The sequence below is a fragment of the Gopherus flavomarginatus genome, chromosome 19, assembly GCF_025201925.1.
Source record: "Gopherus flavomarginatus isolate rGopFla2 chromosome 19, rGopFla2.mat.asm, whole genome shotgun sequence".
NCBI classification, from domain to species: Eukaryota; Metazoa; Chordata; order Testudines; family Testudinidae; genus Gopherus; species Gopherus flavomarginatus.
The window spans coordinates 1,374,431-1,397,438 of NC_066635.1; the positions used below are offsets into that span (position 1 = coordinate 1,374,431).

At 52.0% G+C, this 23,008-nt stretch overlaps 2 protein-coding genes across 5 annotated transcripts in view; both read left to right on the top strand.

The window, feature by feature from the left end:
• Window positions 1-23,008, top strand: part of STX1A (syntaxin 1A) — a 251,783-nt gene that overhangs the window by 159,199 nt on the left and 69,576 nt on the right. For all 4 annotated transcript variants that reach the window (XR_007770371.1, XR_007770372.1, XM_050929224.1 and 1 more), the window contains exon 4: window positions 4,084-4,158. Coding sequence is in view for 2 of the 4 variants with exons in the window: in XM_050929224.1 (XP_050785181.1) it covers window positions 4,084-4,158 (75 nt within the window). In the remaining 2 variants the exon portion in view is untranslated. The remainder of the gene's footprint in view (window positions 1-4,083; window positions 4,159-23,008) is intronic.
• LOC127037472 (uncharacterized) overlaps window positions 1-23,008 on the top strand; it is a 269,283-nt gene that overhangs the window by 42,779 nt on the left and 203,496 nt on the right. The gene's annotated exons all lie outside the window — the stretch shown is intronic.

Below are 23,008 nucleotides of genomic sequence, written 5' to 3' on the forward strand. Positions count from 1 at the left end.
AGAGAGTCACAACAGTGCCTGGAACAGATTGGTGCCTCTAAGCCAGTGGTTCTCAAACTGTGGGACCCCAAAGCTGGTCGCAACCCTCTTTTAATGGGGTTGCCAAGACTGGCTTAGAGTTGCTGGGGTCTGGGGCCAAAGCTGAAGCCCCACCAGCCAGAGCCGAAGCCGCAGCCCAAGGGCTTCTCCTGGGTGGCGGGGCTCAGATTACAGGCCTTGCATTTGGGGCTGAAGCCCTTGGGCTTTGGCTTTGCCCCCCCTGCCCCTTCGGAGCAGTGGGGCTCAGGCAGGCTCAAGCTTTGGTCCCCATTCCTGGGTTCATGTAGTAATTTTTGTTGTCAAAAGGAGGTTGCAGTGCAATGAAGTTTGAGAACCCTTGCTCTAGGCATTACTGCCACACAAATAATGGTCATAGAAATGCAGGGCTGGAGGGGACCATGCGAGGTTATCTAGCCCAGCTCCCTCCGCTGAGGCAGGATCAAGTCGATTCACAGATCTCAAGGCCAGAAGGGACCATTGTGACAATCTAGTCTGACCGCTGTATCACACCGTCTGGACAGACTGGAAGAGAAGAGTGAGGGGGGATTTGATAGCAGCCTTCAACTACCTGAAGGGGAGTTCCAAAGAGGATGGAGCTCAGCTGTTAGTGGTGGCAGATGACAGAACAAGGAACAATGGTCTCAAGTTGCAGTGGGGGAGGTCTAGGTTGGATATTAGGAAAAACTATTTCATTACAAGGGTGGTGAAGCACTGGAATGGGTTCCCTAGGGAGGTGGTGGAATCTCCATCCTTAGAGGTTTTTAAAGCCTGGCTTGATAAAGCCCTGGTTGGGATGATTTAGGTGGGGTCCTGCTTTGAGCAGGAGGTTGAACTAGATGACTTCCTAAGATCTCTTCCAACCCTAATCTTCTGTGATTCTATGGCACCTGCCCCAACATGATTACTATAGCAGAGCTTTAGAAAAACATCCAATCTTCAGTTAAAAATTGCCAGTGATGGAGAATCTACCACGACACTTGGTAAATTGTTCCAAGGGTTAATTACTCTCACTGTTAAAAGTACACGCCTTATTTCCAGTGTGAATTTGTCTAGCTTCAACTTCCAGCCATTGGATCATGTTAGAACTTTTTCTGATTAAAGAGCCTGTTATTAAATATTTGTTCCCCATGTGAATACTTATAGACTGTGAACAGGTCATTTCTTAACCTTCTCTTTCCTAAACTAAGTAGCTTGAGCTCCTTGACTTGGTCACTGTAAAGCAGGTTTTCTAATCCTTCAGTCATTCTCATGGGTCTTGTCTGGACCCCCTCCCCCGGGCCACTGGCAGGGGGCAAAAGGAGCAGCTGCCCCGGGGCCATGATTTAAAAAGGCCCAGGGCTCTGGCTGCCGCTGCTGCTACTGGCCCCGCCCCTTCCGCCTGAGGCCCCACCCTAGTCAGCCCCCGTGTCGGTAACTGCTTAATGTTACTTTTATCCATGGCTGGCAGCATGTGTCACTCAGATTGAAGTCCTGCCTGATCATGCAGCTATTTTTCCTACGTTATACATAGGTGTGTAAGAAGATAGTCATTCTGTGCCTATGTGTGATTTGATGGTCTGTAGCAGACACCAACTAATACCCTGCATTGTGCTTTATCTGTTAGGACATTGCTCCATAAGCATTCCAGATCATTTTCTTCCAAGTTATCAGTGACTCAAAAACGGGTAATGCCATTTTTGACAGAGTGCCACTCGCCCTCCGCTTTTGCCCACTCGATCCAGCCGTTGATTTTAACATTCCAGTTGTGTGACTCATCTCATCAGGTTTCAGTAATACCAAGTAGAACAAACTTATGCCCATAAACAAGCAATTCCAGCTCCTTGTGTTTGTTACCCAGGCTCCTAGCACTGGTGTGTAGGCAAATCAAGAATTCCTTCTCTTCACGTCCTTTGGTTCCTTGATTAATTTTTCTCAACATCTTGATTTTGTGCTGAGTGCTTATGTTGTCCCTCTTTTTACTCTCCCCTTTTGCTATTAGTTTAGCGCCCTCCCGACTCCTCTGAGCAGTAAACCTAGAGCATCCCTGACAGGTGTTTAGCCACTGCCAATGGTGGGGATTCCGCATTCTCCCTTCAAAGCCTATTCCCTAATTTAAATCCCTGTGTAGTTTGAAAGTTTTCCTAATATCTAACCTGCATATCCCTTGCTTCAGATTAAGCCCATTACTTCTTGTCCAACTTTCAGTGGACATGGAGAACAACTGATCACCGTCCTTTATAGCAGCCTTTAATATATTTGAAGGGTGTTGTCAGAGCCCCCCTCCATCTCCTTTTCTCAAGTATAAACATGCCCAGTTTTTTAACCTTTCCTCACAGGTCAGGTTTTCTAAACCTCTTATCATTTTAGTTGCTCGGCCCCAGAACCACACACACTACTCCAGCTGAAGCCTCACCAGTGCCAAATAGAGTCCTATAATGTAATAACAATTGTGGCTGTGCCTAGAGACATTCTAATTATTCAGATATAATAATAATTATTAAGTGAGTGGCGCTGATCCTCCCAGCCTGGTTTCTGCGTTCTCCCCAGTTAGATAGAAAGGATAGTCTTGTGCATAATAACATAAAGGAGTCGGGAGCCCTGAATTCTATTCACTTCCCTTGTCTTTGAGCAAGTCACTGGTGAGCTCAGTGCTTCAATTTGTTATTCTGTAAAAGGAGGTGACTATTCCCAGCCTCACAGAAGTGCTGAGGTTTAATCACGTCTATGGAGCACTGTGAGAGTCTTGGATGGAAGGCTCTAGAGGAATACAGAGAATTATTATTGGTGCCTTAATGCTCAGCAGGCCTGCTCTTCTTGGTGGAGCGTGCATGACTGAGGTGAGTTGCATTGTCCATATCCTTGGAACTGATGCAGCTGGTTCCTGGAGGGACGCTGAGTGATATGTGCTCGTTACATGAAGATAATTTGGAGAAGCTGGGTTGCTGATGGAAGGGAAATGACTTGCCTTCCCCTATGAGTATTTTTGTTTGCAACTGTAAGTCTTTTGTTCCTTCCAGTGCTGAAAAAGGAGATTTGTGTTAAGCTGTCATTCTGCTGACAGAAACATTCATGAGAAGTGGGCCTGTGAATGTGCTGAGATGTGGTGCCATTTCAGGGCCTATATTTCTGCCGTAGGCAGTGAGTTCTGGGGAGCAGGTGGGTGTGCAGTCTGGTAATTAGCAGAGCAATGTCTTTGAAGGCTGCAGGCTTCGGGGCAGAGAAGAGGCTGGCTGCTGCAGAGAGGCCTTAGGGCTTTGACTGAGAAGGATGAACCATTTTATAGTGGCCTGTGGAGAATTGGCCAAGTCAGGTCAGATCCTGCAAGGTGCTGGGCATGGCGATGTGGGCACTTGGCTGTGTTTGTGTAGCTGAAGCCTGGAGCAGTGCCACTGCTCTCACACGGCCTGGAACTCTGGACAGCATCTCTCTCCTGCTGTGTTCCCGGCTAACCTGCTGCAGTTCGGATCTCAGGGGACTGCTCGGTTCCCTTCTCCCTGCTGGTTGACAAGGAGGTGGCGAGACGCCTGCCTGCTGATCGGGCCCCTACTGAAGTGACAAAAGCCAAGTGATTGAGTTCTGTGAGAGTCTAGTGCTGATAGGGTGACTGGACAGCAAGTGTGAAAAATCGGGACGGGGGTAGGGGGTAACAGGAGCCTATATAAGAAAAAGACCCAAAAATCGTGACTGTCCCTATAAAATCGGGATATCTAGTCATGCTGCAACTAACCCTAGCACATCTGACAGCAAGGCTCAGCCCACTCAGTGGCTGGGTGGGAGCCTTGGCACAGGCATGCGGGAAGCCCAGGGTCGGTTCTGGTCCCATGGGTCTCGCTTTCAGGCTGGCAGAGGCTCCTTGGAGAAGGGAGCTCCTGGCCTGCTCTGCAGTGTGACCCTCTGATCTCCTTCCCTAAGCGAGGGGAGGAGTGCTGCAGGGGCTGGCTGCTCAAGCCCAGTGGGAGGCAGGTGGAGATTGAGTCCTGTCCAGTGACCAGGGGGGCGGGCTGAGGGCAGATTCACTAAGTGTCTCCAATGCATCCATCTTTCTTCTCTCCTTTCTCCTTCTAGAAACAAAGGAGGAGCTCGAAGAATTAATGTCTGACATCAAAAAGACAGCAAACAAAGTGCGCTCCAAGTTAAAGAGTGAGTATTAGTCTGCAGCGACACAAGGGAACTGGCCCCTGGCTGCTGCTCGTCTGTCCCTCAGCTGCCTGAAGGGTCCCTGCTGGACTCAACGCCTGCTCCCAGGACTGCACCAGCACTGCTGCAGCTGTGCGCAGGCCCCACACAGAGTGGGTGAGCCTGCAGACTTGGTTAGCTCTGCTGTTGCCCCTCGGGTCACTGCTCACTGGCTTTCAGGAGACATGGGAGATGGGTTTCTGGTGATTAGGTGTGAGGCTCCAGAGGTTTGTTCCATGTTCTCTTTCCGTGCTGCCAGCTCTGACCTCCGTCAGCACTGCAGTCTGACAGCCCCAGCTGCTCCCAATTGTCTTCTACAAACCAGAGACCAGCCCATGATGTAGAGTATTTGAATTTTCCTCTTTGTGCATCTGTATGGTCAAGACTCAGAGGTAGGTATTGTTAGCATCTCTAGAGCTTGGTTTGGCTGCAGAGAGCCAGCTCTACTCTTGAACCATATGGCAAGGGCTCTTGGATCCTCTCCCACAGAGTTGCCAGGTACAGTACACAGAGTCACTGCAACCCCGGGCCCATGTCTCCTGAGCAGTGACTCCGGTTTATTGACACTAATTTCACTGAACTGTGGTCAGAGCCCTCTGTGTTCTGTGGTTCCACGGGTGCACAGTGTGCCACAGGATTCACACAGTTGTGTCCAAAATCTCAGCTTTCGCTTTTTACAAAATATGTGTCTAGCCTTTCAGTTATGAAGATAACCTCAAAAATGGGACCTGGGCTGGGTCTGCAAAGAGCCCAGAACAATGGCCTTGAGAGGTGGGAACTCCTCCAGCCATCTCACTCTGGGCCCCCTGGACTCTGTGATCATGTGTCTGTGGAATATGGAATTTTCCCAGGGACCACAGAATTCAGTATTTTGCAGCAGAAGGAATATTTCCAGCTGTGAGCCATAGCGGTGTGAGTGTGGGAGGATGGGCATGAAAAGCATTTCATGGATGTACAATTAATTAACTTGGTTGTAGAATTTCGGGGTGCTTGCCTCAGTTTGGTCCCATTGTGCTGTGGTGTACACAGGGCCCTGCCTGGGTTTGGCCCTATTCCTCCGTGCATTGGCAAACTGAACTAATGTAGGAAGGGCCAGAGAAATTAGAGTAGAAAAAGCCATAGTAGGTTGCCCAGTGCATCCCCAGCAAATGCAAGCTGGGCCCCTACAGTATTTTCACTAGTGTCTTCTCCAGTCTAATAGGAAATATCCCAAGCATGGATCTCCCTCCCCTCCTGGTGAGAGATGGCTCCACAGTCTGACAGCTTCGTGAGCTATTTAGCTGATTCTTGTATGTGAGGCCTTGGTTGTGCCCCACTGAATCACACTGAACATTTGCTCGCTGGTCTTGGTGGTTGCACCTTTCTCAGGTAACCCTCTGTCAACCATTAGACATCTTTAGCTTTTAATCTGCCCTCGTAAATACTCTCTCTAGTCCTCTAACTCGCTTTTGCAGCCTGAGGACAGGCCCACATTAACAACGGCCCAGGCAGAGGCAGAATGACAACCAGCTGGGCTGGAGCATAGCTCCATTGTACAGACTCAAAAATGAGCAACAAAAATTATTGGGGGGCTGGAGCACATGACTTACAAGAAGAGGCTGAGGGAACTGGGATTCATTAGTTTGCAGAAGAGAAGAATGAGGGGGGTTTGATAACTGCTTTCAACTACCTGAAAGGGGGTTCCAAAGAGGGTGGATCTAGACTGTTCTCAGTTATACCAGATGATAGAACAAGGAGTAACGGTCTTAAGTTGCAGTGGAAGAGGTTTAGGTTGGATATTAGGAAAAACTTTTTCACTAGGAGGGTGGTAAACCACTGGTATGGGTTACCTAGGGAGATTGTGGAATCTCCTTCCTTAGCGGTTCTTAAGGTCAGGCTTGACAAAGCTCTGGCTGGGATGATTTAGTTGGGAATTGGTCCTGCTTTGAGCAGGGGTTGGACTAGATGACCTCCTGAGGTCCCTTCCAACCCTGATATTCTATGATTCTGTGATTTCTTAACGGTCCTGTGAGGGACATACCTGCTGGAGGGGCCTTCCCTGGGGCCCTAGCAGTGGATGCAACTTTCCAAGGGTGGAGAGGAATTATCTCTGCTTTATGACATGAGGCCTCTTCAAAATATGCAGGTGGAGCTGGCACGTCCCCGCCGAGGTAATAGGGGAAACAAGTTGGTGTGCTGAAGCAAAGAGGCACCATCCTCTGTGTGTGCAATGGCAGGGTGTAAGGGTCCTGAACAGAAGTTCTTTTTCAAGTGCAGTCCTCTGGGTGCTCCACTCCAGGTGACAGTGTGTCCCGGCACTGCTGATCGGAGATCTTTGGTAGCAGTGCCTGGTCGGGATGCACGTGCCCAGCTGCTGTCTCGCAGCAGCGTTAGAGTCTGCCTGAGCGTGTGCAACCCGCACCCCCCTCAGTCTCAACCATCCTCGGCTGAAGACGGGACACAGGGCAGTGCTCATCTCTTCCCTGGTTACTGTAGGAAACAGGTAGAGAAAAACAGAAATAGTTAGCTAGCCATTTCCCAGTTCTCCCGTTCTATTAGCATAGTTTGTTAGTTAAAAAAAAAAATTTCCCCCCTCAATTTAGTCTCTCGTTGAGACTTCCCCGGCCGCTCATACTTTCATTATGGTGGGGTCTCCAGGCTTTAAGAAATGTGGCTCCTGCAAGGAGTCTATGCTGCGGTCCGGTGGGCACTCACTCTGCATCAAATGCCTTGGCGAGACACACGTCCCTGCAAAGTGTGTCCACTGTACCAACTTAAAAACTAGAGCTCACCATGACAGAGACTTGTGGCTAAAAATGCTTCTCGTGGAGAAAACTCTGCAGCTGCCTATGGAGAATGACAGTAAACCCTCTCCCTCACGCTCCCCTGCCAAGTCAGAACCATCTGGGAGCGCGGCTTCGCCCTCTCACGAGAAGAGTCAGGAAGCCCTAATGTCTCCTGTCAGAGACACTCAAAAGGGAAAAAGATCTCCTGCAAGGTCTTTACCTTGGTGCCAACAGTGGCGAGAACAGGCAACTCTGATCGCCCCAGCACCCCAGCGGCAAATCACACAGGACGCAAAAGCAGGGACCCGACTTCCCGCAGCGGGAAGCTCTCCTCAGCACCAGTCCCGCCAGCACGGATAATGGCCCCAGTGCTGGCAACGTGTTCCGCCCCTTTCCAACAAGAACGTCGGTATCGAGCCTGCCCGCCGCCCCCACTGGAGCAGATTCAGACCCCCTGTGGGGCTCTTACAAATGTCTCGGGGCTCCTACTAAAGCCAAGTAAAAATCACACCGGGTTGCCGCTCACACTCCACGCTCTGCAGCACACCAGCCTGGGGAGCAGCAACAATTTCTGCACCAGCAGGATATCTCTGTGGCCGCTGAGCCTGATTCTCTGCTCCTAGACACAGAGCACTCACTGTCTGAACAGCAGCACTCGCCACCTGACCTGGCTACTTTAACTGACAGTGAGAACGACATACAGTAGCTGGCAGAGTTCTCCCCGTCTGAGTCTCCCCCTCCACCGGAGCCATACATATCCCAAGACACAGCACATCATAAGAACTAGCCTCAGTTTCCCTACTTTGTCCCTCAGTGGCCGGGACCCAACTTTTCCTACCCGGTGCCCTGGCCTCAGTGGTACCCGTGGTCGGCTCCTGCCACTGCTCTTTTTTGCGCTCCTTCTACCAGGCTGCAAGCTGGTCCTACGCCTATATCCCCAGCTCCATCAGCATCTAGAGCTCCTGAACCCCCTCTTGAAAGAGGTGAGCTATGAACCCTTCCCAGATTTACCAGCTCCTGCTTCGCCATCATCCACAGAGGACACCCTCATGCCTCCACCTCCACAAAATGTGGATGACTTTAAGCAATACCAGGAACTTTTCAAGAGAGTGGCACTCAGCCAGGACATCCCTTTAGAGGAAGTCCAGGAGACACAACATAGACTCCTCAAAATGCTCCAACCCTGTGGACCCTCAAAGATTGCACTACCCATAAACAAAGCCCTCTTAGAACCGGCTGATACTATCTGGCAGACCCCTGCCTCTGTCACCCCAAAATGCAAGAAACCTGAATGTAAATACTACATGCCCGCGAAGGATGTCGATTTCTTATTTTCCCACTCACAACCCAATTCTCTTGTGGTGGATCCAGTGACACATAGCACAAAGCAGCCACACTACCGGCCCACTCTGCAAGACAAGGACCTCAAACGCCTTGATCTTCTGGGCTTCAAGGTTTTTACGTCTTCCACTCTGCAATTTAGGATTGCAAATTATTCCGCCCTCCTCGCAAGCTATGACTATGACAACTACAACAAGCTCTTTGATTTTACCTCCCATATCCCAGAGGACAGGAAAGTGGACTTTAAGTCAGTCCGCATTGAGGTCAGTTGGTGTCTAGGATGGCTCTACAAGTGTCCATGGACATGGCAGATACAGCAGCCCGCACCACTGCCACTGCAGTGGCGATGCACTGGTCTTCCCGGTTGGCTGCATTTGGTATCCCCAAAGATTTGCAGACCAAAGTGGAGGCTTTCCCCTTTGACAAAGATAAACTCTTTTCCAAAAAAAATGATGAAGTCCTTCACACTCTGAAAGAATCCAGGGCCACTTTTGCGCACATTGGGCATATACCCATCAATCGCTAGGAGACAGTGGCATCAACCTTATCAGAGGCCCTGCGCACAACAATATCACCATCCCCAGTCCAGACCGTATGACACTGGGAGAAACCGCAACAGACCTCCTAGGTGCAGGCGCAACCAACTACTTCCCACTCATCGGGACATAAACAACAATTTTGAGGTGCTAGTCGGGGGGTCTGCATGACCACCCCTTGACTCTGCTGCCTATTTGTCCATTTGGCCACCACCTCCAGGCTTTCCAACGTCTGGCAACAGGTCACGCAGGACCGCTAAGTCCTGGAAATAGTTCAGTCAGGTTACTCCATTCCTTACTTATCTTCCCTGCCCACTTTTCCCCGTCCCTCTTCAGAGACCCCTCTCACAAGCGTCTCCTCTGTGCAGAGGTTGTTCATCTTCTCCACCTAAGTGCAGTGGAACATGTACCGACACAGCATCCCACTACTTTCTGACCCAAAAGAAAGGCAGGGGATGGAGACTTATATTAGACCTACACTGACTGAACAAGTTTGTATGTGTACAAAAATTCAAGATGTTTACACTGAATCATAGAATACCAGGGTTGGAAAGGACCTCAGGAAGTATCTAGTCCAACTCCCTGCTCAAAGCCGGACGAATCTCCAAACAGATTTTTACTCCAGTTCCCTAAATGATTGAACTCACAGCCCTGGGTTTAGCAGCCAATGCTCAAACCACTGAACAGAATAATACCTGCGCTGGAACAAGGGGACTGGTTCACAGCCCTTGACCTACCAGACGCCTATTTCCATATATCCATTCATCCAGCACACAGATGCTTCCTGCGATTTACACTTGGACATGACCATTTTCAATACAGAGCACTTCTATTCGGTCTCTCCACAGACCGAGGGTTTTCTCCAAGACCCTAGCTGTATTCGAACCCACATCCGCACACACAGGATTATACTTTTCTTCTTTGAGTGCTTGCTCATGTGTATTCCACAGTAGGTGTGTGTGCTTGCCACGTGCACCGGTACCAGAAGTTTTTCCTTCAGCAGTACCCGTGGAGGGAGCGCTGCTGCGAGTGGCGCTGCTATAGCGCGCTAAAAGGGGAGCCGCACGCTCCCCCCACCCTCAGTTCCTTCTTGCCGCCAGTGACGGTGCATTGGAACTACTCACTCCAGCTTTGCTGCAGCTCATCCCAAATCTTGTTCGTTGTTCAGTAGTACCTGTATCAGTTAGCTTGTAAAAGTTCTAGTTTAGTTAGTTATTCTTCAGGCCAGGACATGTCCCAGGCCCCAGGGTTTAAATCGTGCGAGTCTTGCAAGTGATCGATTTCCAGGAGTGACCCACACACGGACTGTCTCCGCTGCCTGGGTGAATCCCACATAGCGACTTCTGTCAAATCTGCAGGTCCTTCAAACCCAGGACAAAAAAAGAGAGAGACATTAGACTTTGGCCATTCTCATGGAGTCGGCACTGACTTCGGTGTGTGGCGATCCCCCAGCACCTTCTGGTGGCTGGCACCACTCTCCATCAAAAAAGCAGAGGAAGGCTTAGTTGTCTCAGAAGTGTAGAGAGAAGGCACGGGGGGAGGCTATACCCACGTCGGGCAGCCTCGGTTCCCCCTCGGGCTCTAGAGCCCCAACTCAAGTCAAGTGGAGCAGCCTGATTGTGTTGACTCAGACCTCTCCAGCTAGAGTTCACATACCTTCGAACCCGGAGGCCCTGCAGGCAGCCAAAGATATTATGACCCTGCAGGTGCTGCTGGGATTTCGTCAGCCAACGCTGACCAGACGTAGATGCCGGTCAGGAGACTGCTCTCGGGACCGCTCGTCACCCAGTGTCCTATCAGGACACAGCCCCCAGCCTCCACTCTTGTTGCCTTCCAGGTTGTCTGGCAGGGTGCCATCGGAGCACAGTTCTAGTCACTGCTCCACACCGAGTGCAGAGCATCGACAGGACAGGTGCTGATGCCGTAGATGCTCCCGCTCTCAGCGGATCTACCGGAGCCGCTCCCAGCTTGGACGCTGTCACTGGTCACGCTCCAGCTTTCGCGGGTTTAGGCACCGTGCCCACGACTCCTGGCAGGGATCGCCAGCTTGGGGTCATCGTGGATCCAGGATTCAAAGCGTCTCGAGGAGTAGCAGCTCAAGGCAGCACAGTTCGTTGACATCGGAATCCTGGTCCCGTGGCAGACACCATGCTCGGTACCACCACGCGTACCGCTTGCACGGCACTGACATGTCATTGGTAACCCAGAGCTTGACCCACACACAGCGCCCTATGCTCCAGTCGGGCCAACCCAACCAGCTGGTGCTGCCAGTGGCAATGGCAGGTACCCTCATGGCAGAACCAGTGGTGCCAGTGTACCCCCTGGCTCCTGTGCATGCCCAGCAAGGCCTTCAGTTGATAGCAGGAGCATTGGAGGCTCCATCAGCCGCGCTATCCAGACCTCCGAGGGATAGATCAGCAGGTCACGGATCCTCGGCACTGCATGAGTCCAATCAAGGAGTGGACCCCGTGGCACCAGCTGATATTCAGAACCTGGTACCGGCCCCCTCTCCCACACCGGATGACAAGATCGCAGCTCCACCCCCCTCCGTAACGCAGGAGGACTTCAGGGCTCATCAGGAGCTGCCAAAGCAAGGAGCATCCAGTCTCCATCTCCAAGCTGAGGAGATGGAGGGACCCTCAGACTCGCTGTTTAACGTGCTCTCATCCTCAGCACCGGGCAGAGTGACCCTCCCACTCCATGAACGGGTGGCCAACATCTCCAATGCCCTCTGACAAACACCAGCCTCCCTGGCCCCGATATCGAAATGGGCAGAGTGCAAATACTTCGTGCCCACGAAGGGGCATGAACACCTCCATACTCACCTGGTCCCCAACTCCTTAGTGATGGATCTGTGAACCACAGGGAAAGACTAGGCCAACCAGGACCCGCAACCAAGAATAAAGACTCCAAAAGATTGGACTCGTTTGGCAGAAAGCTTTATTTGTCCACCAACTTCCAGCTCCGAGTGGCCAACCACCAGGCCCTCCTCAGACATTATGAGTTTAACTTGTGGGGGTCACTGCCAAAATTCAAGCCCTCCCTTCCGGAGCACAAAAGGAAGGAATTCAAGTCGCTGGTGGAGGAGGGCGCCGCTGCTGCAAAGGCTGCTTTGCAGATGGTGTCAGATGCAGCTTACGCAGCTGCTCGATCCATGGCCTCGGTGGTGTCCATGTGCAGGACATCATGGCTTCTGCTATCCAGGCTCTCCGCGGAGGCTCAGTCTGCGATGCAGGATCTTCCCTCTGATGGCAAGGACCTGTTCGCGGAACAAACAGACGTGAGGCTCCACGGCATGAAGGACTCACATGCCACCCTTCAAACCCTCGGGCTCTACGTCCCGCCCAAGGAAAAGCCTAAGGCACAAGCCTCCGTCCCTGCGCCTCAGCCTAGATACGAGCCCACCTACAAGAGGTCCAAAAGTTAGAAGAGACGACCTCAGAGGCAGTCTCGCTCTGCTCAACAGCCTGGGTCCTCCAGGGGCAAGCAGCAGGGCAAGAGGTGGTTTTGATTGGCTGCGGGAGGGTACTCCGGTGACCCCCGAAAGGACCCTCCCACCAATAAAGTTAGTTTTCAGCAACTGCTTGTCTGCATTTCTTGTGGAGTGGTCCCGAATAACATCAGACCAGTGGGTCCTCAGCACCATTTCCCAGGGTTATTTGCTACAATTTACCTCACACCCACCCTCCCTCCCCACTCCCTTGGACAGCAGGGGGGACCCGTCACGTTTACCCCTGCTACAGCGGGAAGTGGGTTGGCTCCTCAGCCTGGGAGCTGTGGAGAAGATTCCATGGGAATTCCGGGGGAAAGGATTCTACTCTCGTTACTTCCTGATCCCCTAGACGAAAGGGGGGCTCAGAGCCATCCTGGATCTGCGAGGCCTCATTGATTCATGGCAAAATGCTGGTTCCGCATGGTCTCTCTGGCATGTATCATACCCTCTCTGGACCCTGGCGATTGGCATGCGGCCCTGGACCTTCAGGACGCTTACTTCCATATCCACATATTCGAGGGGCACAGAGGCTTCCTTTGCTTCCCAGTAGGACAGAACCACTACCAATTTATGGTCCTCCCCTTTGGCCTGGGTGTTCACAAAGTATATGGCAGTAGTGGCAGCCTACCTCAGATGCCAAGGGGTACAGATATTCCCCAATCTCGACAACTGGCTACTCAAGGGCAGCTCATGATCCCAGGTACGCAACCACGTGGACCTGCTCTTGGCCACATGTGCCAAACTAGGCCTCCTAGTAAACAAGGCCAAGTCGACACTGGTCCCGGTGCAGCGCATAGAATTCATAGGCGCTTTCCTGGATGCCTCCAGTGCCACAGCCTCCCTTCCCATGGACAGGTTCCGGACCTTAAAGGGCCTTATAGCCTTGGTCACGGGTGTTTCCCATTACCATGGCCAGTGCGTGCCTACAGCTCCTGGGCCACATGGCAGTGTGCACATATGTGGTCCGCCATGCCAGGCTTCGTATGAGGCCCCTCCAGCTCTGATTGGCCTCAGAGTTCTCCCATGCCCAGGACAAACTCGATAAAGTCCTCTCGGTACCGGCGCAGGTGAACTCCATGCTACAATGATGGTCCTGCCCAGCCAATATGCTTTAGGGAATTCCCTTCTGGGACCCTTTCTTGTTGCTGAAACTAGTGTCCGACGCGTCGAACTTGGGCTGGAGGACACACATAGGGATCTCACTGACCCAAGGTTTCTGGTCCACCGGAGAGGTGTCCCTTCACATAAATATCAGGGAATGCAGGGTGATACATTTAGCCTGCGTGACGTTCAGCTTGCAGCTACGTGGCAAGGTGGTCAGAGTACTCAGGGACAACACCACCACTATGTTTTACATCAACAGGCAAGGTGGGGCGAGGTCCTGGGCCCTCGGCCAGGAAGTTCTCATCTTCTGAGAGTTTTGTATAGCCCACAACCTCTCCCTGAAAGCTTTCCACCTGCCAGACGCCAACAACACGCAGGCCGATCGCTGGATCAGGGTTTTCTCCTCCCAACACGAGTGGTCGCTTCACCCGGAGGTCACTCATCAGCTCTCTTCCGAGAGTGGGGCACTGCCCAAGTAGACCTGTTTGCGACCTGACAGAACCACTGCTGCCAGGGGTTCTGCTCCAGGGAGTGTGTGGGGAGGAACGTGATCTCGGACACCTTCCTCCTGTCGTGGTCAGGTCAACTTCTTTACGCTTTTCCCCTGTTTCCCCTCATTGCCAAGGTCCTGGAGAAAGTAAAAACGGATGCGTCCTTTTGATCGCCCCAGCATGGTCCCGACGGCATTGGTACAGGACCCTCTTAGACTTACTCGTGGCCCCTCCCCGGCCATTGCTGCTTCTCCTGGACCTACTCTCTCAGCACGAGGGCTGCCTCCTCCACCCCAATCTGGCCAGCCTCCATCTGACAGCGTTTCTGCATAACACTGACTCCACCCCCAAATGTATTGGCCTCCCTACGTTTGTGGACAAAACCAGAGAACCTATGCATGGGTGTTCCCTTCCATCCACACTCCCCAGTACTCATGCTCACCACAGACGCTTCCCTGATAGGTTGTGGAGCGCACGTAGGAGACCACAAGATACAGGGCTGCTGATCCCTATCTGCACATCAATCTTCTCCTTGACACCGACACACTCAGCAGACACTTCTCCGAGGAACACAAATGGGAATTACATCTCACAATACTGCGACTGGGGCTCTCCGTCGATAGACATGTTTGCCACTCCTCAGAACCGCAAATGCCATCTATTTTGCTCCAAAGTGTGACTTAGGAACGCATCTCTAGGGGATGTGTTCCTCATTCCTTGGAACAGCTCTCTCAGGTATGCTTTTCCACCGATTCTCTCAGGTATGCTTTTCCACCGATTCCACGATACACAGGGTTCTACGCAAGATCACAGAGGACAAGGCCTGGGTCATACTTACTGCCCCATCTTGGCCCAGACAAACATGGTATCCTTACCTGCTATGCATGTCCATCCGTCCTCCAAGGACTCTCCCCAACAGACCAGATCTCCTCTCCCAGAACTGCAGTTGGCCTCTTCATCTGCAGCTCCGGAAACTCCATCTGATGGCGTGGTTCATTCATGGTTTCAATCCCACGAATTAGCCTGCTCGGAACAGGTCCAATATGTCCTCCTGCGCAGTAGATGGGACTCCACTCATAAGACTTACCTGCAAAAATGGAAACGCTTCTCCCTCGGTGCTTCCACAGACGCCTGACACCCCAGACTGCAACCTTCCCTCACATCTTAGACCATCTTTATGAACTAAAACAGGACGGGCTTTCGCTCAGTTCTATCAGAGTACACCTCACGGCTCTTACCACCTTCCATTACACTCTGGACAGCTATTTACTTTTTGCCCACCCTACCATGAAATGCTTCCTCACGGGCCTGCAAAATCTCTACCCTGAGATTCATTCACCAGTAGCTTCCTGGAATCTCAACCTAGTTCTCTGCGATCTCACGAAACCTCCTGGCTACCTCATCCCTGCTCCACATGTCCATGAAAGTGGCTTTCTTAGTTGCCATAACGTCAACAAGAAGGGTTGGTGAAATAAGCACCCTGATGGCCTACCCTCCCTACACCATTTTCTCTAAAGGCAAGGTTACAATGCTACCCCACCCCAAATTCCTCCCCAAGGTGGTGTCTCCCTTCCACCTTAACCAGCCAATACACTTACCTGTATTCCATCCCAGGCTTCACACGACTCCACAAGAAGTGACATTACATACCCTTGATGTTCGATGGGCCGTTGCATTTTATCTTGCCAGAACTAAACTATTTTGTAATTCCCCTAAGCTATTTGTTTCTACTACCGAGAGATCAAAAAGTGATGCTATCTCTAAGCAAAAACTCTCCAAGTGGATCTCAGACTGCATCAGATCCTGCTATCAGACCCAGAATGTTCAACCACCAGAGAGTATTAGAACTCACTCTACTCGGGTGATGTCAACATCTGTTGCCTTCCTCCACAACATACCTATTACAGACATATGCAGGGCGGCCACATGGACATCTAATCACACATTTGCCAAACATTATGCTGTCACACGGGATACCACGGCAGACGCCATAGTCGGCCAGATGGTACTGTCTACCACTGTCCCTCACGCAACTCCAAAATCCCACCAACCATAGGGGTACTGCTTCACATTCACCTGGAGTAGAGCACCCACAGGGATAGCACTCAAAGCAGAAGAGAAAGTTACTCACCTTGCAGTAACTGAGAGTGCTCCCCTACCCACCCTCCTCCCCTCTCAGACAACTCTACAGTAGAGAAGGAACTGAGAGGGCTGTGGGATGCACGCGCTCAGGCAGACCCTAATGATGCCACAAGACAGCAGCTGAGCGTGTACATCCTGACCAGACACTGCTATGAAGATCTCCTATCAACGGCGCCAGGATGCACCATCACCTGGAGTAGAGCACCTACAGGGACACACATCTCGAAGAACCTCAGTTACTGCAAGGTGAGTAACTTTCTCTTCTACCTTGTCCTGGGTTCACATCACCCGGATGGAAATGGACTCGTCTTCACTAGGTCCACCATCAGCTGCACAGGCTGCGTCTCCAGTGTCCAGCACAATAATCAGAATCTTCCAGACATAGATTTCTCCCTTCCTGTGTCTCTCAGACTGAGATCAGGTGCCTGTTGAGAAAGCATGGGGCTCTGGAGGGGAGGACAGGAGTGCGGGGAGAGAGCAGACATAGAGTCAAGGAAGGTAAACTTATTTCATCAGTGTGCTCCGTTTTGTTAGCATCTTCCTGCCTCAGGGAAACACAGAAGGGGAATGGAGTGAGCTTGATTGACAGCTTTCATTACCAGAAGAATCAGTCTTTGTAACAACTAGGAAGTGAGGACAATGAAAGCATCGACCTGAGGGTTATATTACCGCGTGTTGGGGTGCTCTGATTAGGAGAGAAAACATTTGAACCAAAGAGCATGGAACCCCCCAGGAGCCCATGAGACGTGTTCAGCTAGGGCTGCACTGCCTCTCCAGCCAGGATTTGGGCAACCACAGTGGCTGGAGACTGCAGCCCAGCCACAGTTTAACTGCAGTGGATATAGGGCCTTATATGAGATTGAGCTTGCTTTGGTCAGTGAGCGCAGCACAAAGTTGCAGACTGCTTGTCCTTTGGGAATGAACACAACCCTCCTGCTGTTCTTAATGGAAGAATTGGCTGCGTCCTGTAGGATTAAGAAGGCAGTTCCATTGTATCTGTATTCTGTGGATTTCAAGAGAAGGAATTAAACATGGCTGGCCTGTAGAATGCCCTTCTCCGGCTCTGTGGCCCGGTAACATCTGGAACTAGCATGTTTTGATCTGGGAGTGAAAAAAGGGCATCCCTGTTTTTCATCTGAGCGCAGTCACATTTCTCATTCTTTCTCTGTGCAGCAAGCAGAGCAGCCCTTCTCCCACATGGCTAAGCAGTGCTAGACCCTCCCTGGCTCTCTGCTTGATGGGGACTGATACAGTTGCTCCTCTCTGTACAGTAATGCATGTCCTTTGGGGCAGGTGAAGCATTAATTTCACTTGGCTGCAGTACCAGGCATAGTTAAAAAGGCAAATCTCTTTTTTGCTGCTGCTGAATAACACAAATATTGGGGGTTGGTAAATAACAAAGAGGACAGGCCAGTACAGGACTGGATACACAGCAATCTGGTATCAGAGGGGTAGCCGTGTTAGTCTGGATCTGTAAAAGCAGAAAAGAATCCTGTGGCACCTTATAGACAAAGTGGTTATTCACCCACGAAAGCTCATGCTCCAATACGTCTGTTAGTCTATAAGGTGCCAGAGAACTCTTCACAGCAATCTGGATCACTCGGTAGACTGTGCACAAGCAAACAATGTGCCTTTTAATATGGCTAAATGTAATGTATACCTCTAGAACAAAGAATGTGGGCCACACTTACAGGGTGCGGAGCTCTATCCTGGGAAGCAGGGACTCTGAAAAGGACTTGGGAGTCATGCTGGATAATCAGCTGAACGTGAGCTCTCAGTGCTACGATGTGGCCAAAAGAGCTAATGCAATCCTGGGATGCATAAACGGGGGAATCTCAAGTAGGAGCAGAAAGGTGATTTTACCTCTGTAGTCGACACTGGCGTGACCACTGCTCAGATACTGTGTCCAGTTCTAGTGTCCACAATTCAAGAAGGGTGTTGATAAATTACAGAGGTTTGAGAGAAGAGCCACAAGAATGATTAAAGGATTAGAAAACCTGCCTTATATTGAGAAACTCCAGGAGCTCAATCTATTTATCTTAACACAGAGCAGGTTAAGGAGTGACTTGACCACAGGGGGAAGAGATAGTTGATCATGGGCTCTTCAGTCTAGCCGAGCAAGGTATAACACAATCCAGTGGCTGGCAGTTGAAACCAGACAAATTCAGAGTGGAAATAAGGTGTAAATTTTAAACAGAGTAATTAACCACTGGAACAACTCACCAGTGGTCATGGTGGATTCTCCATCACTGGCCATTTTTAATCTAGATTGGCTGTTTGTCTGAGAGAGCTCCTCTAGGAATCATTTTGGGGAAGTTCCATGGCCTGTGTTACACAGGTCAGATGATGGTCCCAGTGGTCCCTTCTGGCCTTGGAGTCTGAGTCATTCCCCAGAAATGAATAGCACAGCCCCAAAGTCCATCCTTTAGTGTTACTGGATCACTTCCTAATACAAAGCCTCCTGTGGACAGGGACTAGCCACCTGGCCTGTTTTATTTTGTAAGTGTGTCTATGTCACTTTGAGCGTGGCTCATTTACTGGGGCCTTTCAGCTCTGGAATTTCTCACTGCATCTAGTGATGTGCAAATGATGTTGTGTTCCATTGGGGAGTCCATGTGAATGCTTTAGAAATGCAGTGATGACTCTAGGTGAGCTCTGGAGGGGAAGCCATATCAGTGCACTCACATCCCAAGCTGAAAATGGCTGGCACGGTTATAGAGAGTGTCTATCGGAGAGGGAGGTGCACACAGTGACTCCACCAAGTGTCCATTAACAACTTGCTTATACTTTGGCCCGTACAGACAAAGTCACTTTGAGAATTGCTGGGTATCATTCCAGCTTCAGAGGAGCAGCATGATCTCTTACCAGGGTGAGAGGTTGGGGGCATAAGTGGGGAAGAGCTAAATTAGAAAACAGGTGAGGGTTCTGTACAGACTACCAAATCAGGAGGAGGAGCAGCTAGATGAGGCATTTCTAGAACAAACTAAAACATCCAAAAGATGGGACCCAGAGTAATTTTACTACCCAGAGATCTGTTGGAAAAACAGCACAGCAAAAACTCAGTGTCCAGGATCTGGGGATTACAGTGGATGAGAAGCTGGATATGAGTCAGCACTGCGCCCTTGTTGCCAAGAAGGCTAACAGCATATTGGGCTGCATTAGTAGGAGCATTGCCAGCAGATTGAGGGAAGTGATTATTCCCATCTGTTTGACAGTGGTGAGGCCACAACTGGAGTATTCTGTCCAGTTTTGGTTCCCCCACTCCACATCCCCCTTTTGTACAAATTAGAGAGAGTCCAGCAGAGGGCAATGAAAATGATTAAGGGACTGGGGCACATGACTTATGAGGAGAGGCTGAGGGAACTGGGCTTATTTAGTCTGCAGAAGAGAAGAGTGAGGTGGGATTTGATATCATCCTTCAACTACCTGAAGGGGGGTTCCAAAGAGGATGGAGCTCGGCTGTTCTCAGTGGTGGCAGTGACAGAACAAGGAGCAATGGTCTCAAGTTGCAGTGAGGGAGGTCTAGGTTGGATATTAGGAAACACTATTTCACTAGGAGGGTGGTGAAGCACTGGAATGGATTCCCTAGGGAGGTGGTGGAATCTCCATCCTTAGAGGTTTTTAAGGTCAGGCTTGACAAAGCCTTGGCTGGGATGATTTAGTTGGTCCTGCTTTGAGCAGGGGGTGGGACTACATGACCTCCTGAGGTCTCTTCCAACCCTAATCTTCTATGATTCTATGATAAGTGGGGACTGGTTTCACACCTTTGGGGATGACGAACCAGAGGGGAAGGGTCTGAGTGTCTGGTGGTTAAGAACTGAGGAAGGATGGATTTGGGAAGACTCAGGACTAGAAAGGCTGCTGAGGTCACGCTGCAAGGAGTAACTAGGCTGCAGAATTGCTGCTTAGCCAGTCGGTCCCTAGTCTGTAGCAGTGCATGGGATTCTTCTGTCCCAAGTGCAGGACTCTGCACTTGTCCTTGTTGAACCTCATCAGGTTTCTTTTGGCCCAGTCCTCTAATTTATCTAGGTCCCTCTATATCAGGCCTGCACAACATACGGCCCGTGGGCCGCACGCGGCCCGCAGAGGCTCACTGTGCAGCCCGCGGCAGGGATTCAAAAGGCTCTGGGCTGCCCGCAGTGGCGGGGAGCTCAGAGCTCTTTAAATCTCAGCCATGGCAGGGATTCAAAAGGCTCTGGGCTGCCCACAGCGGCGGGGAGCTCAGAGCTCTTTAAATCCCAGCCGCGGCCAGGATTCAAAAGGCTCTGGGCTGCCCACAGCGGCGGGGAGCTCAGAGCTCTTTAAATCTCAGCCGTGGCCAGGATTCAGAAGGCTCTGAGCTGCCCACAACTGCGGGGAGCCCAGAGTCCTCTAAATCCCAGCTGCGGCTGCAATTCAAAGGGCTCTGGGCTGCTCGCAGTGGCGGGGAGCTCAGACCTCTTTAAATCCCAGCCGCGGCCAGGATTCATAGGGCTCTGGGCTGCCTGCAGCGGTGGGGAGCTCAGACCTCTTTAAATCTCAGCTGCAGCCGGGATTCAAAAGGCTCTGAGCTGCCTGCAGCGGCGGTGAGCCAAGAGCTCTTTAAATCCCAGCCGCGGCCGGGATTCAAAAGGCTCTGGGCTTCCCGCAGCAGTGGGGAGCCCAGAGCCATTTAAATCTCAGCCGCTGCCGGGATTCAAAAGGCTCTGGGCTGCCCGCAGCGGTGGGGAGCCCAGAGCCATTTAAATCTCAGCCGCGGCCAGGATTCAAAAGGCTCTGAGCTGCCGACAGCTGCAGGGAGCCCAGAGTCCTTTAAATCCCAGCCCCGGCCGCGATTCAAAGGGCTCTGGGCTGCCCCCAGCGGTGGGGAGCTCAGACCTCTTTAAATCTCAGCCCTGGCCCAGATTCAAAGGGCTCTGGGCTGCCCACAGCCACAGAGAGCCCAGAGCCCTTTAAATCTCAGCTGCCAGGGCCGACTTTAGGCCAATTCATCCAATTCCCCTGAATCAGCCCGCCCCTAAGAGGGCCACATGCCCAAGCCCCAGTACGGTGTACCGGCAAAAGCTTCCCCAGGGGGCTATTTAAAAGGCCTGTGGCTCCCAGGCCCTTTAAATTGCCACCAGAGCACCACGGCTGGAGCCCTGGGGTAGGACTGTGGGGCTCTGGGGGCTATTTAAAAAGTCCAGGGTTCCTGTCGCTTCTACCACCCCGGCCCTTTAAATAGCCACCGGAGCCCCACCACTTCCCCAGGGTTCCCGTGGCTATTTAAAGGGCTGGGGCAGTAGAAGAAGGGGAGCCCCGGGCCCTTTAAATACCTCCAGAGCCCTGGGGTAGCGGGGGGCTCTGGGGGCTATTTAAAGGGCCGGGGCTCCAGCTGCCTCTGCTGCCCCGGTCCTTAAATAGCCGCTGAAGCCACACCGCTTCCCCAGGGCTCCCTCAGCTATTTAAAGGGCTGGGGAGGTACAAGCAAGGGAGCCACGGGCTCTTTAAATAGTCCCCAGAGCCCTGGGGTAGCGGGGGGGTGGGTGTCTCCAGATGCCTTTCCTGCCCTGGTCCTTTAAATAACCCCTGGAGCCCCACCACTTCCCCAGGGCTCCTGCAGCTATTTACAGAGCTGGGGCAGTGGAGGCAGGGGAGTCCCAGGCCCTTTAAATAGCTCCTGAGCCACGGGCTGCTACTGCTACCCTGGTAGGGGAGGCAGGAGGAGGGGGCACTCACCATACAGGATGGGCTATACCCCCTGTACCTGCACCAGTTGCCCGCAGCCAACCCCTGCCGCACCTCCTGCCCTGCCTGCACCAGTTCTTGTCTGCAGCCAGCCCTGCATCCGCTGCCCACAGCCAGCCCGTCTCCAGCCAGCCCCTCACCCCCTGCCTTGCCTTCAGCCCTGCACCAACCCCTGTCTCCAGCCAGCCCTGCACCCCCTTCCCTGTCTCCAGCCAACCCCTGCCGCACCCCCCTGCCTGAAGCCAGCCAGTCCTGCACTCCTTTATCTCCAGCCCTGCCAACCCGTGCCGCACCCCCCCTGTGGTCCTGCCTGAAGCCAGCCAGCCCATCCCAAACGCTGTCTCCAGCCTGCCCCACAGCCCTTGCCCAGCCTGCAGCCAGAGCCTACCTCCAGCCAGCTCCATGTCCACTGGTGCCCTGTAGTTCCCAGGGAAGTAACCCTGCACACCTGCTTCAATGAGGTGGGCAGGATGGAGCTGGGACCCACACGTGCACCCTAGCACACCCTCAGGGAGTGGCAGAGCTCATTTCTAGTTCAGACCCATCTTTTTAAAAAAGAACTTTAGGTAGGGTTAACATACATCTGTACTTTCCCAGACATGTCAGGCTTTTTGGATCTTAAATCGCCATCCAGGAGGAAAATACAGACGTATGGTAACCCTACTGGTACAAAAAATACATACTGTGGCAGAACTTTTTATAGGGAACCAGTTGCTAAGAAATGAAAGGCTTTTTTTTTACATGTGTTTTTTTTTTCAGTCATCCCTGCCGGGGCCCCACCGAAAATGTTTGAATTGGGCCCCACACTTCCTAAAGCCGGCCCTGCCAGCTGCGGACGGGATTCAAAGGCTCTTGGCTCCCCACAGCCGTGGGAGCCCAGAGCCCTTTAAATCTCAGCCGCGGCCGGGATTCAAAGGGCTCTGAGCTGCCCGCAGAGATTCTCAGCCGCGGCTGAGATTTAAAGGGCTCAGGGCTCCCCGCCGCCACGGGCAGCCCAGAGCCCTTTGAATCCCGCCGGCGGCTCCAGCAGATGCGCTGGGGCTAGGATTTAAAGGGCTCAGGCTCCCCTCAGCAGCAGGAGCTCTGGGCCCTTTAAATCCCTGCCCCAGCCCCACAAAGCTCCGGGTTCCCGCAGCCGCCGGAGCCCCGGACCCTTTAATTTGACCCTGAGGGCTCCCAGCCAGCTGTTCAGCTGGGAGCCCATGATTGATTTAAAATCAAGTATCACCTCCCCAC